Consider the following 19,650-nt stretch of genomic DNA (forward strand, 5'->3'; position numbering starts at 1 on the left):
TATGTTCAAACAAAACAGTAATGAAAAGCACTGAAAACACAGATCTCATTAACTGTTCACATCAGTTCTAAATGTTTTCAGGGGGCTCCATCAGTCGTTCCCACTGATGCTATAGCTCTGCTGTCTGCGCTGAGGACTCACAGTGGGAAAATAAGTGGATGGTCTGACAAACACAGCATGTCTCAGTGCACAAATGCAGTCTAAGGCTTTCTCACGTTGGTATGAGTGGCATTCAGGAGAACAGAGCAGACTACCTATTTCAGATTCCAAAATGTGAAGATATACGTCATAAACAAACAAACTAACAAAAGGACATGCACAAAAGCAGCAGATGAAACAACGGTGAATGGGGTTTCACCGCTGCCCTGAAATGGAGATTTTCCATTGCGCAATTTGCTAATGGACCAGCTCTCAATTGAAATGGAAAATGGTGGTTTGATGAATAAAAGCCCTGACACTGCTGCACACTTGATTCCCTTCACCTTACTGAGACAGTGTCAATACTGTCGTGAATGCTCTTTAATCCAGCTTAACCTGCCGTACTATTAAATCTGCTTGTCTCTATCAGAATTGTTGGGTGATCTAATTCCATTGAAACCTTTTTCTTTGTCTCTCTCTCTACTTTTCGTAAGAACAGAACAGATTGTGAAGGTCATTCGGCACTTTACTGCTTGCTGTTGACGAAGAACAACACTCAAATTATGACTCCAGCAGCAAAAAAAATCATTTATTTGGGAAGAAATAATGTTTTGAAAAATGTAGAAAGGCAATGATAAAATGTATTTCAGAAGTACACTGACATGCAGGGGAGAATACTACACTGATCAGCCATAACATTATGACCACCTGTCTAATATTGTGTAGGTCGCCCTTTTGCCACCAAAACAGCCCTGACCCGTGGAGGCATGGACTCCACTAGACCTCTGAAGGTGTGCTGTGGTATCTGGCACCAAGACGTTAGCAGCAGATGTTTTAAGTCCTGTAAGTTGGGAGGTGAGGCCTCCATGGATCAGACTTGTTTGTCCAGCACATCCCACAGATGCTCGATTGGATTGAGATCTGGGGAATTTGGAGGCAACACCCTGAACTCGTGATTCATCAGACCAGGCCACCTTCTTCCATTGCTCCGTGGTCCAGTTCTGATGCTCACGTGCCCATTGTAGGCACTTTCAGCAGTGGACAGGGGTCAGCATAGGCAACCTGACTGGTCTGCGGCTACGCAGCCCAATACGCAACAAACTGCGATGCACTGTGTGTTCTGACACATTTCTATCAGAACCAGCATTAACTTTTTCAGCAATTTGAGCTACAGTAACTCGTCTGTTGGATCGGACCACACGGGCCAGCCTTTACTCCCCACGTGCATCAATGAGCCTTGGCCGCCCATGACCCTGTCGCCAGTTCACAGATTTTCCTTCCTTGGACCACTATTGATAGGTACTGACCACTGCAGACTGGGACCACCCCACAAGAGCTGCAGTTTTGGAGATGCTCTGACCCAGTCGTCTAGCCATCACAATTTGGCCCTTGTCAGAGTCGCTCAGATCCTTATACTTGCCCATTTTTCCTGCTTCTAACACATCAACTTTGAGGACAAAATGTTAACTAATATATCCCACCCACTGACAGGTGCCATGATAACGAGATTATCAGTGTTATTCACTTCACCTGTCAGTGGTCATAATGTTATGGCTGATCGGTGTATATTATAGTATAATATTTCTATTAGTTTATATATTATATACTACATTTCTATAACATACTACACTGTCTAAGCTATACTTTTACACTTGATATATTTATGACTAAATACAAAATTATACATTGGCAAATATTAAAGAACATATAATACTGTCACTACAACATGCAGTTTTAAGAACTATGGTCAGCGCTCCAAGTTTTCTGTGTGTGGTCCGCGTTGGAGAGGCTAAACGGCACTGACCTGGTCTATCTCGATGAGCTGGGCATTGGCACCGGGCCACTCGATGGCCACCTTCACGATGTCGGCCGGCGGGGGCATCGCTACACTAACTCAGACCACACTGCGGGGGACAGAAACACCACGGTTACTCTGCTGGAAGAGGACCCAGCACAATCAGTTAAAAGCATCACCAGCCTTAATGTACAGCAAAATACAAGGGATCGAATGAATAGAGAGGACATTAGGAGGTATACAGATAAAATAAAAGCAAAATGGCAAAGCTACAGGGAAAGGAAAGAAAGACAAGAGCAAGTAGACCTGGGACAAACAAGAGTGCTGTCCAGGATTCATTTGTAAATATAGTTGAAATACTTAAAGTATTTGAGGAGAAATACACATTTTCACCAAGTAAATTGAGGGTATTTTTCCAGCAAATGTGTCATTTTGAAATTTGAAATTACTGAAATACTTGGAAAGAATATATCCTCTACAACCCCACTCTAAACAGCAGCCAGTGTAATTGGCTATATTGCAGAAAGATTGAGAAGTACAAGGGATTAAGCTGCACTGAGTTCAGGATAATAAGCTTTTTGTTTACTGATTGCTAGACTGATATTTGGGAAAATATTGGTGCTGCTTGGACGATATTAAAAAAAGACAGCATTTAGCCCCATCTTGCTTATTTGTTTTTTACCCTTGATCCAAGATCTTCATCCAGCACTTTTTGGAAGGAACCCAGAGACCCAGCTTCAGCTATGTGGCTGGGTAGCTTGTTCCAGACCCCCACAGCTCCTTTTGTAATGAAGTAGCTATTTAGTCCTATTTTCTATCCAAAGGGCCAGCCTGTGCTTTAATCTCCAGTTTTTTAAAACATGCCCAAAATAATTACTGATGAGGAATAACAAGGTCTGCAGCTCAGATGGCTTTAAACACTGTTCTGCACTGAAAAAATCCCTTTCCAGTGTTTTTATTAAAGAACAACAAAACAAACAATATTTAGGGAAGATGGTTTTGTGTCGCTCTTTAATATGCTACTATTATATGGTGGTTCAAACCTTCACATTTTTTTTTTCAAAAGCATTTTCCTGTTTAACATTATTGGGGCTTCAATATGTTAACATTATTGTGAAACTGCACAGCTCTGCTACACCTTTAAATTTGAAGTATGCCTGATTATAAACACATGGTAACCTTTCCCTGTACTATTAAACACACTACAGTTTGGCTGTAATTTTGGGGATGTGTGATTCAGTATACATCTACTGTACTTTTGGCTGCTCACCAATTCACAAAGCAGTTTCCAGTAAGTGAGCATTTGAAAACAGATGTCCAGGCAGGTGGGATTCTATCAGAAACAGACACTGGCTATCAACATGCAACTTGCTCAACATGCTAACAACAACAACAAAAAAAAGCCATACAAAATGACTGAGGTTGAAGGCTGAGCAACCGTTTCCTGCATTAGAAAGCTCAACACGCATTTTGTGGCGGCTGACTCCTGCCCTTAACATACAATGGTTTACAAACCCATTCTAATCAAAAGTCAGTGCCAAGAACCACAGAACAGGTGAGATTGGGCCCAGGGAAACAGTCCTGTAGTGTGAGCTGCTGTGGAAGTGAATGGGGAGTGGTCCTATGTGTAAAATAGGGAAGAACAGTTGAGAAGCTGATTTTAGATCAGGGTGGCGACAGAACAGCAAAGCAGGGAAATTCTACAGGAAAACCACAGAGCCTTTTCCCAACACAGGGCTTCCCCCAGAAAGCTGCATACAGTGTGGGAAAAAAGTATTTGATCCCCTGCTGATTTTGTCCGTTTGCCCACTGACAAAGAAATGATCAGTCTATAATTTTAATGGTAGGTGTATTTTAACAGTGAGAGACAGAATAACAACAAAAAAATCCAGAAAAACACATTTCAAAAAAGTTATATATTGATTTGCATGTTAATGAGGGAAATAAGTATTTGATCCCTTATCAATCAGCAAGATTTCTGGCTCCCAGGTGTCTTTTATACAGGTAACGAGCTGAGATTAGGAGCACTCTCTTAAAGGAAGTGCTCCTAATCTCAGCTCGTTACCTGTATAAAAGACACCTGTCCACAGAAGCAATCAATCAATCAGATTCCAAACTCTCCACCATGGCCAAGACCAAAGAGCTGTCCAAGGATGTCAGGGACAAGATTGTAGACCTACACAAGGCTGGAATGGGCTATAAGACCATCGCCAAGCAGCTTGGTGAGAAGGTGACAACAGTTGGTGCGATTATTCGCAAATGGAAGAAACACAAAATTACTGTCAGTCTCCCTCGGTCTGGGGCTCCATGCAAGATCTCACCTTGTGGAGTTTCAATGATCATGAGAACGGTGAGGAATCAGCCCAGAACTACACGGGAGGATCTTGTTAATGATCTCAAGGCAGCTGGGACCATAGTCACCAAGAAAACAATTGGTAACACACTACAATGTGAAGGACTGAAATCCTGCAGCGCCCGCAAGGTCCCCCTGCTCAAGAAAGCACATGTAAAGGCCTGTTTGAAGTTTGCCAATGAACATCTGAATGATTCAATTTCAAATCAATTTATAACTTTTTTGAAATGCGTTTTTCTGGATTTTTTTTTGTTATTCTGTCTCTCACTGTTAAAATACACCTACCATTAAAATTATAGACTGATCATTTCTTTGTCAGTGGGCAAACGTACAAAATCAGCAGGGGATCAAATATTTTTCCCTCACTGATCTGTTTCAGATTTGTTGACAGGGGTGTGGGGGGGGACCATCATCAACCGGTTGGGGGTTGGCAGACGGCGTTTCTCCTTCGGCGTTCACCGGCGTTGTTTAGCCAGGCAGCACTGATCTGTGGCTGAATATAGCACGAAACCCTGCAACATCATGTACCTATGCATCAATCCATCTATCGGGCCATGTATTTATATAGATAGACGCAAAAAACACATTCACCGAGTGCAGTAAAACACTGATCACAAAACCGAGCAGGCTCAAACTAAGGATTATGGAGGAGATTAACTTTATGTAAATGCTCCTGTGAATTACAAAGAAGTGTGCTCTGACTAACATACAAGCATATGCTTTCTTCATTTCAAATGACTCATCCTCAACCCCCTTCTCTCTCTTTCCCTCTATGTGTCCATCTCAACCTGTCTCAAGTAATTCATTACAGAGAATGGCAGTGTGGTACCTCCTCTATAAGGATTTATATATTTTTTTAGGAGCCCATTTGTCTAAGGCAGCCACATCAGCCTGTGCGTAATAGCATGTTTTTGTGTTGTTTGTTTGTGTGTGATGCCTGAACAGCACCTGCTCAAAACACATAGTAACACCTCAAACCCTTAACCTTTAAATGTACTGTCTAACAAACTTATTCTTCCATTTTAAATGTCATTAATTGTAAACCGAATCTGTACTGATCATTATGCCAGTGTTTGACTCCACACCGTATTGATGTAACTACTACCATTCTTTATACTTTTACTACACTTCACCTCATAGTCATCACTGTCATGTGTACTTGCTCGTAGTTAATCTGACTCCAATTAGGACTATAGGTGTATATTGTATTTTCTTGCTTTTACTGTATTAGGCCTATGTTTGTTATGTATATAGTAGGCCTACATCTTGTAAGTTGCCGTGGGTAAGGGAGAGAGACAACAGAGATCGAAAATGTTACAAAACTAATTCTAGTGAAGGGGAATGATGTGCATATTAGAGAGCTGAAAATGCATGCTGGCCCAGCATCAAATTCACATCAAAAGTCAGTTCAATATTATTTTAGAATTTCACTTTGGAGTGTTTGTTGCTCAGAAACATCTTACAATTGTTTCAAGACTAAATGAGGAGACATTGTACCTAGTTGGTTACTTTCTAGCCACATATCTGTTGATGCAATTGCAATGGGAATCATTTTTCAGTATACTATTCAGTAAATATAATATTGAAACACTGAAAATATAACTCATCAGTCCTCCCCACACTGCTCTGTTCTGCGGACTGGGAGTGTGAAAGGAAGTAGCTCACATTTTGCAGTATGTCTGTCTGTGTTAGCTGCCAATTAATTAATGACAAATTAGAAGGGTATAGAAGAAATAAGGAACTGAATATTCCAAATTAAAGTCTTAGATTTCATCAGGGTTTTCTCTAGGAGCATGTTTTTTTTCATTGCTTTGTAAGTCTGCAAGTGAGTGGGAGGTGCTGGTATGAATGTTACCGCAGTGCTGAGTGTGTGTTGGTAGAGTATGTGGGCAGATCACAGATCAGCAGGAGAGCTCTTTGTAATGGGTTATCCATTGTAACAAAAACTAGAACACATTACAACATCCAGACCTGCCAGGCGAGAGAGGTACATTGACGTACATTTAGGCTTTACAAACAGACACAGAGGGAAACGGCAGATACTGACTGCTACTACTGCTGCAACAGTGAGTTTAAATATTCTTTAAGGCCAAATGCTATTTTATGCTTTGTCTTTTGCTTAAAAACTGTTCTGAACAATCCAGTGTTTTACTCACTCACAACTGTTGAAAGCACAGACAGAAGTTTAAGACATATTTTCTAGTGTAAATGTCACCAGTATAGCCCTATTTCACACATTGCCACTACAGATCAGATCATAAGGACCTTTTATTGGTTTTGAAGTGTAGTAGGCCTGTATTGCTTTAAATGCAGGATCATATATGGCTGGTTTCACAGAGCTCGATTAGAGTTACATTAGGACTACTACTACTACCTAAAATAACATCGAGTAGTCCACGAGTAGTGCTAATTTGGGTCTGTGAAACCAGTGTATTGTGTTATAAGTTTAGGAATTGGATGGTAGTCCTTTTGCAGGCCATCAACATACTTTCAAACAAGCAGTAGAAAAAAAAAGATTTGAAATGACTGTGGTTAAAGGCTGAGTGTTCATTTTCTACAGTATAAAACTCAACCCACCTTTTTTTGCAGCTGACATCTTCCTTCTACATACAGTGGTTTACAAGGCCCCGTTAATCAAAAGCGCTATCACTTTTTCTTATACCACTCTAAACTAAAAGTGTAATATGCAACACTGGACAGTTAATTGTCAATTGCAAGTTTATAAAAGGGCATCAGCAAAACAAGACAGAGGAAGAAGACAACCACAATAACATTAATCTACCTGCAAAGGCCATGTGATTCACATTTCCATCAATTCTCTCGCAGACGTTTACTTCTGTAGTTTGCAAAACCCTCATAATTCCACCATATAGTACTTTGTGTCTTTCCGTTTTAAGTTACAGCGATGATACTCCACTTGGCAGGTGAGCACAGGCCAAATCAGAGACAGATGGGAGATAATCAGGACCTGTTTTACAGCTATAATTAAAATCATTTGCTGTCTCCTGGCATTTCATTTCAGAGCTGTGGTGTGTCCTTGACAAAGCAAGAGGGTTCAGGGCCTTCGTGGTAGGGTTGGCATCTACCTTACTATCTCTACAACCCAGCACACAGAAATCAGAGCTGCATCCCAAAGTACCCCAAGTGGGCGAGGAAGTAGGGTGTGCAGAGGAGAGAAAAGCGTTATGTGGAATGCACTTCAACACTCGCACCCAGTCCACGTTTTGGGGTTTCATTTCCCTGTGAACAGGGCAATGTTTGACTAAATTGGCTGGAAATCATGAACATAGATTAAAGATGATCAACAACTCCATTGAACATAAATTTCACAAATAATGTACTTGTTAAATAACATTCACAGTTTCTCACAAACACTTTAGCACAGAAACCCAGAAGTCTACCATTTTGTGCAATCCATAAAAGGGTGAAGTGAAAGGCATACAAAGCTACCTTCACTCATTACCTAAGGAATTAGGAAACCTCCTAAAATCACGACCATAGTACTCCTGCTCCACAAGGGAATTGAACAAGGGTGCAAGGGATTGGTTTGGGATGCAGTCAATGAGTCAGTAGTCAGTCAGTAGTGGGAGTGATGTGGGGGAGTGTATCAGTGTGACACCAGTGGTACAATTGCATCCACTGTTCAAAACATCCCAGGTTAGACTTCCATGTTTTGTTGGTATTGTCTTAAAAAAAGTAATTGCAATACATTTTCTCTGTGTGAATAGATTCTCTTTAAAATTAAGGAACTGAAAGCATTTTTAATTGTTGTAAATGTATTCATCTTAAGACTTCCCAGGTCGACTTTCTGGAGCTGATTTGTGACATCACTGTTGTTTTGAAGTTAGGTTAATAATTTGCTCATTTTATGAAGAGTTCTAGGTGGTATTCTGCATGTGTTTTGGCTTTTCATTTTGTAAGAAAATACCGTAGTAAAATATGCAAAATAATGCAGTCAACCTAGGACGTTTTGTATGTCACGAAATATCGTACCCTACACCAGCTATAACCCATGCTTCGGTTCATTGCGCAATACTGATTTGACTTTCCCTACTGCCATGCTGCTATGTACACTGTCATTTATACCAAGTTATTATGAGGAGGGGAATTTAGGAACCATCAAGTAATCGCAAACTTAAGCGATATGCAACCAACTACCACTCCACATACCACACAGGAAAGAAGTGTCTGAAAGATTTCATATACCTGAAGAATTTCACACCAAACAGCATATCATTTTCTTGCATCTAACCCACCATTATGACAGGGTCATCCCAATACCATTTAGAAATAACAGCGTCTGTTTCTCAGTTCACGGTTGCAATTTCCCCAGGCCATTGAATAATTATCAAAAGCAAATGATTTCACTGCTGGCAGGCAAAATACTGCCACACACATGTGACAATGAATGTGAAAATAACCCAAGCAGAATAAATGACACTAGTGAAAGTTTGTCAACGGGGGGAAAAACAGCAATCAAATCTGAATCTGAGGTGATCAGCAATAAGTAACAACACCAAACAATTACGACAGAAAATTACTTGGGTGGACCCCTGAATAAACTGTTAGTCAGTGTGCACAAAAAAATCCAGTTGCCTTTATATACAATACCATTATAAGAAAACACCATCAGACAAACCCACAACTGAGGAATTTGAGAACATAGAGGAGAAAGAAAATACGCATTTGCTTAATTTAAAATTGCTTATTTTAAATTACTTTTATGGCATGTTTAGTCTTCACTGAGAGCAGACTCTTATATGGCACTATGCTTAAAATAATTTCCTACAACTGATGTTCTTACATTCCTGATCTACTGTCCTTCCTTTTGAGTGTGTTCTTGTGTGATTCCCAGCCTTTCTTTCTGTGGTTAGGTTGTTATTTTCATTCCTACTGTTATTCATTATCACTAAACCATTTAGCAGATGTCTTTATCCAAGGCAACATAAAATATAAATGTAAAAATGTGCTACATCTATATGGTGTAGTTTTAAAAACTTAAAAAGTTCTGGAGATTAGAATTTAAATGAAAAGTATGCCTTTGTGATAGATTGTTCTTTGTTTTTTTGTAGTTTTGTTAAACTTCTGGAGCTACATATTCAGCATTTTAGCTCTGTTGACTTCCATAGATTCAGCCCTGTGTCGAGAGCTCTGAAAATCAATGGAGACCAGTAAAACTGCACTGTATGAAAGAAAGTGGGAAGACCGCAACAATAAGACCTGGGGCTAGATGATAAGTTCAATTCTGCTACAGCCAATATTTATTATTTGTTCTTTAGTTAACGCAAATAAAAGTTCCTCTTTTTTTCCACTTTATTGGAGAGTCTTTGGCTATTTAATCCGTCACAATCCATATCCAGCCTAAAGCATTCACATACACAAGAAAGGTGGTAACATCACTATACAAATTATTTTGCACATATAGAGAATAACAGAAATAAGAGATAAGATAAGAATGGTCTACAGATGTAATCTAAGGAGGCTCTGAAAGGTGCTACGGCACTATGCAGTCCTTCATATGCAGGTCGCTGTGTTTGGAATTACTGGAAAAAGGGCACTTGGACATTTGGACACCTTAGGGAAGGCAGGGCAGGAGAAAAACGGAGCTCTTCAAAAAACTTCTCTGGGGTGAGTTCAAAGTAGGAGAGGGTGTAAATAAGCGTGGCTCAGTGTTCTGAAACGTGTACCATTGACTGACTTCCCCAGCTATTACCGCTACATTTAGAATTGAATTATTTACGAATCATTGTTTGCTGCATTAAAATCAGAACTTTGTAGAAATAAGCCATGTGATTTTGTATTTATTGTTTCTGTGAGATACTGGTTTACAAATTATTATTCCGTTCCAGTCTCCACATAGATTTTTGTGGAGGATCTGAATAATCATTATATGAGTTACAATTTCTGATTATTTTCCAACAAATGGGAAAAGACAACTCTGAGGGGCTGTATGTAGTACAGACACATTTATCTGCAAATACCACTGCACTTTACAGAGAAATGATGCCTGTGCACATTAAAACAACATTAGTCATTACAGACATTGGTGCAATCCCACCCAGGCATAGTACTGTGTTAGCAGGAGGGGGGGAGGATGGGACTCCCAAAACTGGGTTTTGTTTATGGGAAACGACTGTACCCTCACATCTGCAATGAACAATGTCTGGACGAGGCCCAAGAGACATCAGAAAACGGCTATGTTTCCAGAATCCCTTCTGTCTCTGGGGGGCCCCAGTTTGGCAGCAGCAGCAGCAGTCTGCTGTTCACAATTCGAATCTTGAAAAACTATGTTGAGTTTGGGATTGCCTAGTTTTATTTGGACACTTCATTAATAACCAGAGGAAGCTATTGCAATGCCTGCTAGTACACTGACCTGAATGATTGTGTGTTTTTTGTGGTGATAAATGCACTGAAGGTTGAGGAGGGCACATTTTCACTACAATAAAGCTTGTCTTGTCTAGTCTTGGACTAACCTATTTAAAACAACATTGGGTAGTACAAGACATGCTAATCTGAGTAATATAACAAGCCCATACAAGCCCCTGGCCACAATCTGGGCCAGGATTCAAACCTAGACTTCAGGCTGTTAAGGACTTCACATAAACTCCATTCCCAGAGCGAGATTAACAACACAGCACAGGTCTCAGTCAGCTCCAGCAATGTAATTCAATTTTAAAGGGTAGGAGTTAATACCGCCCTTGTAAAATAATACAAAATACTAAATTCATCCTAAATAAAATAACATTCAATTGTAGCACTTTAAGACAAGCATTCGATCATTTCTATTGTGGAAAAAACAAGACTAAACAAATGTGAAAATCCAGCCAGAACTGGAAATGACCAGAAATGAAGCAAACAAAAGTTTATAGAGTGACAAACAGCAATCTACTACAGCTGACACTAACAAACCACAAGAAGGAGCATCCAAAAATCCCACATTTGGAAATAACCTTTTGAGATAGACCCTTACACAAACATACATGAAAGGAAGACAACTGTCTCAAGACATCCATTGATTTCCCATTGTGAGGCAACAGCACTACAGAGCTGAGGCACCAGGGAGGATACAGGGGTCACTGTCAAGACAAGTCAAGACATTGTCAGATTTTCACTTTTAGAACATATTTATCAAATGGCAGAATAAAGAACATAATAAAGGACACCAGGTAGGAATAAAGAGGGGTACTGACAGTTTTAGCATATCGATGACTCTTTTCACAGTAAGTGACGTGTGTGTACTCATACATGTATGTGTGTATATACAGTATAAAAGGGGGTGTGATCAGCTGGCAATTAGGTATTGGAGTTAATTTGATATTTCCTGTTGTTAGGCTGGTTTTAGATTTCCCAGATATTTCTTGGAGCAACATGAGGTAAGTCCAAATGCTGCTGGCAAGTGTTCAGTCTCATTGGGATCTGTTTCTCACACAACACAAGCTAGAAACCTCTTTGGCTAGTCTGAGGAAAACAGGCTCTTTAAGGGGTTGCAGTTACAAAGCAGGCAGCTGCAGCGCTCGATCCGATATAACTCAAGAGACTCAGAGAAAAGGCGAGGTAGGAAGGGTGGCAAGGAGCCGAGAGATCATCGCGACTACCTGACATGAGGTCAGCCTTGATTTCTCAATCCAGGCAACCAGAAAGACTTGGTCAGGCCACAACAGCACGTTATAGGGATCCCAATAGTGGCCTTCTGATCCATCAATCTCCCACTACAGCAGCAACCTTTGCCCTTCTCTACTGATCCCTTGTGGAAGAACGGTATTCAATTAATTGACACTTAATTGCTTCACAGCTTCACACAGCATCACTCACGAAGAACCAGAATCACTAAAGAACTGCAATGGAATGAAACGGCCAAGGTTGCTTAGCCCTGTCCTATTGAAACTGGTACAGAGTTCTCAAGAGGAAAGGAATAATACCCATAGCGATCAAGGATGACTGCATCTTTTAACTCGCTAAGACAGCTGCCTGAATAATTGTTCCTGCTGAGTGAACAAGCAGGAGCAAGGATAGCCCAGCATAGACCAGTATCAGGCATGCACACCTAAAGACTTCTGAGAAACAGAGTAAGCAGGGAAAGATTACTGGGTGTTCCACAGGTTTAAGAGGACACAGCTGTTGAAATGGGCTTGTACGCACTGTGTCCTGGCAATATGCTCTCCCATGCCATTTCTAGCCAGCATGGAGCAGTATTTTCAGACAAGCCTTAAAAAGAGCAGAACTGTAAGGCAACATCCTTTAACTTATTAATATCAGTACAACAACAGCAAATGTGTATGATGTAATTGCTATTCTCTTTAAAAAAAACTGATGTAGAACTTCTCACTGACAAGAATTGTATTATAACTAAATCTGTTTATGCAAACATTATAGTAAGACATTGTACAACACTAAAGCAGAATATGTTGTACCTACTTTATTTTACAATAACTAGCTTAGTAAAGTAAAAACAATAGTTACTAGACCTATACATTTTAGTAACATTGTGGTTGAAAATGTGTACATTAATATTTATATTATGATTACCATGTTAATGTATTCATACGATGAACACCTATTGTTATGTTAGTCATCAACAGTTTGTTCTGCACTGAACATCTGAATAGTAAAACTGTAGTTTCCACATTATAGAAAGCGGTTGTATTTTTCTTCATGGGTTAAAAGGAATTTCACTCACCTTACACTCAAAAAACACTGAAATTATGATAAAAGCAGATCACTTGAGTGTCTAATGAAATGCAAGCAATGTATAGGCACACACACAAGTGGACTTACCAATCAGCAGCAGCATGCATAGATTTGGTGGGAGAGCCTCTGAAGAAACACTCAGTTCTGAGATTCAGAGCTTTTTACTCTCCCACGGTTGTGCCAAGAGCAGATAAGTCTGCCAAAAACCACCACTAACTCCCCATCAGGCAATTTAAAGGGCCATGCTGTACCATTACTGTGGCACATTATTTTAAGCTCTTACTATTATTCTTAATGAAAGGAAACCAAAGTCAGATACACATATATACAACCGTGACATAAACCACTCCTAATATCACGCATGATTGCCGTTTTGAAAATATCTATTTTATAACGCCCAAAATTAAGCCAGACTGGTTACTAGTAACCTGATAGTCTTGAAATCTTACACAATATTAAGAATGGTCAATATGAATCAAGCTATTCCTACAGTGTCAGATCTCTGACCCAAATCAATCAATTTAATAACTGTTGTTTTTGTTTTGTTATTGGATTCATCCCAGACTTTGTCTGGCATTATATTTTACCCTCACAATTTTTTTTTTATTTTTTTTTAAACAAACCAAAGATACTTACTCAAAATGTTACTACTCAAGTCTGAATTTTAAAGTATGAGTTCTGTCAAGCTGCACTGTATTTCATTCATGTGTAACAAATTAGTTTTAGGCTATATATTTAATGTAAACAATACATGGGGAAATGTATTACAAATAAAAAAAAGAAACTGAATAAACAAAGGTGAAAAATATTGTATATTTATTTAAGTAAAACATATTTTCTGCAACATTCTTCAACACTGAACATTATTTATTGATGCCTCTAATGTGTTTTATAGAACCCTATACGGTTAAATACATTTGACTCTCATAAAAAACTCACCTATAACATCTCTGATTTAAAATGTTCATAATATTGGGGAAGACATTATTTCTGCAGAATTAAAATGTATTTTAATGACAATTTACCCAGAGGACTAGCCTATTTGATACGCAAAACAACTGATTTAAATTCATCTGTGTTTGTGCTTCAAAATATTTTTGAAATGGTATCTTCAAAAATGTCACACAACATCCATATGAAAACCACAAAAGAGGGAGACAAAAAAAGATGCCCTGACAAACAGTGTGGATCTCAGGAGGGATTCAACATGTGTTAATGCACACAGCACACTGCTCACAGTTGAATATGACAGCCCAAACTGAGACCAGCTGATCAGTCTGTATGATCCATCCCGCACTCCAAACACACTTGGACAACTTAACTACAGAAAAGACAGCAGGAAAACTGCTCCACACAGCCACCAGTGCTCTGCTAGAGGGGTGCACATCTCTCACTGTAGGAGATTAACTGTGTCTGACAGTGACAATACTGCCATTGTTCCTTGAGAATTGAGAACGGCATTGTGAATTAGCAGTCTATCTACAGCTAGCATGAATTACAGATGGTAACCAATGGACTAGCTCAGAGTAGCTTAGAGTAGATCTGCAGAAACTATAATTTACCATTTAATAATCACTCCAAAGTGCACTGTTTAAAGCAGGGCTCGCAAAATTTCAAAATCTCTGGTAGCCCTTCGGGCAGGCACTCTTCAGATGTTGGTAGCCCGAAATGAATTTTACTAGCCCAAATAAAAAAGTTTTTTTTTTTTTTTTAATGTAGAAAATTAGTTAGGAGTCCAAACATCAATCAAAAACTCTTTCAAAACACAAATATCAACAATCCAATTTAAAATAATCAAATTAGAATCATCAATACAAATGTGCATCTGGTTCTAACTGAACTGAAATTTCTATTATCTATCATGTAAGTGTCTGCTTGGTGCTGAGTGATTTACCTTTTGAAAACATGAGGTAAAGGGAATGAATGTGATTTATTTGTATTTCTACTGAACCATTTATCTAGCACCAACACAACCATTTTGGTGAAACCCTCTACTTTCCTGCTGTGGTACCATTGGGGTCTCTGTGACCCCACCCCAATGTCAATGTAACTTTTTTCATGGTACCAGTGCAGGGTTAAATTAAGTGGCAGTGTATGGGTCCAATCACAGTGGTTCACGGAGACATTTTCCTTAAAGAAGTGGAGCGACCAAAATGTTCAGTGCCGCCTGGCGGAACAAATGTCTCCTGCAGCGCAACGCCAGACACATGAGCATCAGCAAGGCGTGTTTAAGTTACCGGTAGAAGGGGCATAAACACAAGGGAGAACAAGATAATGTTTGACATGAGGTCTTAACTATAAGTATTTTTACATACATTGGGGATATTGATGTTTGGTCATGTACGATTGATTTAATAGCGAGTTATAATCGTAAGAGACAGTGATATTAACGCTGCACTCAGTTTTGGTCTCCCGTTGAGATCGAACGTTCCAGGCTCAGAGTTGCGACATAAACCCGAGCAAGTAGCTCTATTGTTTTATCCATGAAGCACGAATAAAAGCCTGACAACGCTAAATGTGTTCATTTTCTGATGGAATAATTCACATATTAAAGTGTGGCAATAAATTCAATATAATAATACCAGAGTTTTGTGAGGCAAGTAAATGGTGCTCTAATTATGTTATGCTGTTTATACACTCACCTAAAGGATTATTAGGAACACCATACTAATACTATGTTTGACACCCTTTCGCCTTCAGAACTGACTTAATTCTACGTGGCATTGATTCAACAAGGTGCTGAAAGCATTCTTTAGAAATGTTGGCCCATATTGATAGGATAGCATCTTGCAGTTGATGGAGATTTGTGGGATGCACATCCAGGGCACGAAGCTCCCGTTCCACCACATCCCAAAGATGCTCTATTGGGTTGAGATCTGGTGACTGTGGGGGCCAGTTTAGTACAGTGAACTCATTGTCATGTTCAAGAAACCAATTTGAAATGATTCAACCTTTGTGACATGGTGCATTATCCTGCTGGAAGTAGCCATCAGAGGATGGGTACATGGTGGTCATAAAGGGATGGACATGGTCAGAAACAATGCTCAGGTAGGCCGTGGCATTTAAACGATGCCCAATTGGCACTAAGGAGCCTAAAGTGTGCCAAGAAAACATCCCCCACACCATTACACCACCACCACCAGCCTGCACAGTGGTAACAAGGCATGATGGATCCATGTTCTCATTCTGTTTACGTCAAATTCTGACTCTACCATCTGAATGTCTCAACAGAAATCGAGACTCATCAGACCAGGCAACAACTGTCCAATTTTGGTGAGTTTGTGCAAATTGTAGCCTCTTTTTCCTATTTGTAGTGGAGATGAGTGGTACCCGGTGGGGTCTTCTGCTGTTGTAGCCCATCCGCCTCAAGGTTGTACGTGTTGTGGCTTCACAAATGCTTTGCTGCATACCTCGGTTGTAACGAGTGGTTATTTCAGTCAAAGTTGCTCTTCTATCAGCTTGAATCAGTCGGCCCATTCTCCTCTGACCTCTAGCATCAACAAGGCATTTTCGCCCACAGGACTGCCGCATACTGGATGTTTTTCCCTTTTCACACCATTCTTTGTAAACCCTAGAAATGGTTGTGCGTGAAAATCCCAGTAACTGAGCAGATTGTGAAATACTCAGACCAGCCCGTCTGGCACCAACAACCATGCCACGCTCAAAATTGCTTAAATCACCTTTCTTTCCCATTCAGACTTTCAGTTTGGAGTTCAGGAGATTGTCTTGACCAGGACCACACCCCTAAATGCATTGAAGCAACTGCCATATGATTGGTTGGTTATTGAACAGGTGTTCCTAATAATCCTTTAGGTGAGTGTACACAAAGATGAATACAACACAGGTTGATCAATATCTTTTGCATTTATAAAGAATGTCTATTGTTTTAGCCAGACAAGTATTTGTGGTTGAGAATAAAACTTTTGCATTTACATTTGACCCCACATTTAGTTAGTTAATTAGTAACAAATGCATTTTCGGTTTACCTTGTTCTACAATATGTATAATTGTTTTAATAAAAATAATAAGATGTGTATAACTGCCACATATTATCTTACAAAGCCCACAAAATATCAACAGGGAGATGATAAACTCAACAGTCAACACAAATTATGCATGCTAAATTGTGCAATGTGTGGGCTGTGAACCAGCTGGCAACCAGTTTTCTGAACACTTGAATACCGATAGTTGTTGCAGCCTGTTTAGTTCTATATACTCTACTTATATGTAACCGTTACGCTTTTTACAGTTGCCTGTAACATTTTTCTCAGTTCCTGGTGGAACATTAGACAAAAGGTGTCAGACAAATAAACATATTAAAATGAATGAATGATCATCTGAAAAAGCCACAGCAAACAATTCTATACTATCAGATCCATGTTGTGAAAATTGTATTTTTTATCTTCTAAATTACTCAAATTGAAGGGCCAGCAAGAAAATATGTAATGCTTGATTCCTCCCCTGCAGGATGTCTAGTACCTATCATGGTGTCGTTCCATCTTTGGTAGAGATTTTTGCTAGTGATAATGTCCATTAAGACTGAGCAGATATCAGTTCAGTGAGGGATGTGGGGACTACTGGCTTAAGGCAGAGTTTCAAAACATCCCAGACCTGATTTCTTGCATTTCTCAATTACATTTGCACACAGATGTCTCGGGTAAGCCTGGAAATATATCCTCTTAATGTCATGAAGAGTGAAATCACCATTCCCTGATGGAGGTTTTTCAGATCCATATCAGAGTGAATTCTGATCTAAGCGTCTAGCTGCTGAAATTGTCAGACTGGCTGTCGTGAACACACTTTGGTAAAGGTTCTTAACAACAGGGTGTGGGTGGGTGTACTGGCTCAGTCTTTAGGAAACAGATATACTCTGTACTGTAAAGCCTACAGTAGCATTTGGCATATTCCACCTTGTTCATCTTGTACCACTTAAGGTTTCTGATGCAAGCATTGCCAGACACCCAAAAATTAACACATTTTACAGTGGCTGATATTTATTTTAATTCCAATTGCAAAATGTATTTTTTTTTGCCAGAGATCTTTTACTCAGAGCTTTTCTAATTGTTTTACAAGACCACCAGGAGATGTTTTTAGTGTGCAACAAAAAATCCTTGCAGGTCAGTTGCATACTATGTCAAAACCAGACACATTTTTAAGCCCAAATAGCCAGACACTAAAATGTAGGGGTTCATAAGCAAAGTCTACTTTCCTCCCACACACAGACAATCTTAGTTTTAAAAGTCAATGCATTTCTCTATAAATACAATAACGTAACGAGAGAAGGCTGACTAACAATAAAAAGGAAATTACTCAAACTGAATGCAATAAGGATTGCAGCACTTTGATATTTTGTCGATTTAAAGATCACAGTTCTATCACAAGAAAAAGCACTTTGTTAATCCACAACTTTGCATTGAATAAAAACAACCGACTTAGGGATGCACCGAATGTTCGGCAACCGAAATTATTCAGCAGAAAATAGCACAAAAAGCACTTTCGGTGTTCGGCCGAATAAGTGAAAAGACCGAATACATTTTATCGAACAATGAAGTTTTTGATGACGCGATCAAATAGCAACCAGGTATTGCTGTTTATTCTGTATTCGCTGGAACTCGAATGCACAGTTGTGTTTCCGAACGCAGAGCGGCAGTCTGAGTGTTGTGTGGACAGGAAAAGTCAATTGTTTAGTCAATTAGATTGTATAAATTAGCTAGCTAGATAGGTCTTATACATTCTGTATTTCACTGTTGTGACTGTTGTGAAAACATTGCCACAAGGACGCTAATGTTAAGGCATTTTTGTTGCAGCTCACATTGCTAAACTGGCAATTGAATGAAAATGTATTAAAAAATGAAAAAGAAAAACATATTGTTCGGACAATTACAGCTGTAATTGCAAATTATTCCTTTATAAAACAAACAGTCACAACGTTTATAGTTAATTTGAAATTGTGACAATAAAAAGTCGTGATAATGTCGGGACAATAATACAAGACTGACACGACATGCGTGAGAGTTGACAAGTCTGCTGCTATTATGCCATTTCCATACGGCTTCTAATAATGTATTTTTACATTGATATTTATTTAACAAAGTTGTTCTGTTAGATTAGTATTCATCAATTGCATCAATTACAACGTATTAATGTGTGTTGAAACAATTTGCGATACAGACATACATTTCTTGCTGCGTAGCGGAGATTCTGCTGAAGAGAAATGTGTGGTTTGTTTACATTGCGTCTTTGCTGGCGTGCATGGTACTGACCAATGGAAAGGACGTCACTGTCTGTCATCATTCCTAGAGATTATATATTTTTTACCCAACCACAGACCGTGACTCGATGAATATCTAGCCAATCCAATGAAATCCTTTTGATGACGTGCAGAGACCCAGAGAAGGGAGTAGCACTAAAGAGGAAGAAGAGTATGAAGAGCAATAAGACCCCGTTCACACTTGAGATTTGGGCCGGCCTAACTCATATGTGAATGGGGTCATAGATTTAGGCCGGCCCCTTTTTGACCCGGCCTAAATCTTTCGAATGTGAATGCACCGAGCCCTGGGCCGGGTGGAAAGCGTAAGCGTGTGACGCAACTCAAGCCCCGCCCCCAGAGACTGCGCATCTGAGTCAGAGAGACGTAGAATAAACAAGGGCACCAAGACAGCTCACACCGCTGCAG

General features: G+C 39.5%; 1 protein-coding gene across 4 annotated transcripts in view; it reads right to left on the reverse strand.

The window, feature by feature from the left end:
- The window catches only part of elmo2 (engulfment and cell motility 2), a 66,450-nt gene that overhangs the window by 31,144 nt on the left and 15,656 nt on the right, over nt 1-19,650 (reverse strand). For all 4 annotated transcript variants that reach the window (XM_066702642.1, XM_066702639.1, XM_066702640.1 and 1 more), the window contains exon 2: nt 1,943-2,042. In XM_066702642.1, coding sequence (XP_066558739.1) covers nt 1,943-2,020 — 78 coding nt within the window. In that variant the 5' untranslated portion in view covers nt 2,021-2,042. The remainder of the gene's footprint in view (nt 1-1,942; nt 2,043-19,650) is intronic.

Source organism: Amia ocellicauda, chromosome 4, assembly GCF_036373705.1.
Source record: "Amia ocellicauda isolate fAmiCal2 chromosome 4, fAmiCal2.hap1, whole genome shotgun sequence".
Taxonomy (NCBI): Eukaryota; Metazoa; Chordata; class Actinopteri; order Amiiformes; family Amiidae; genus Amia; species Amia ocellicauda.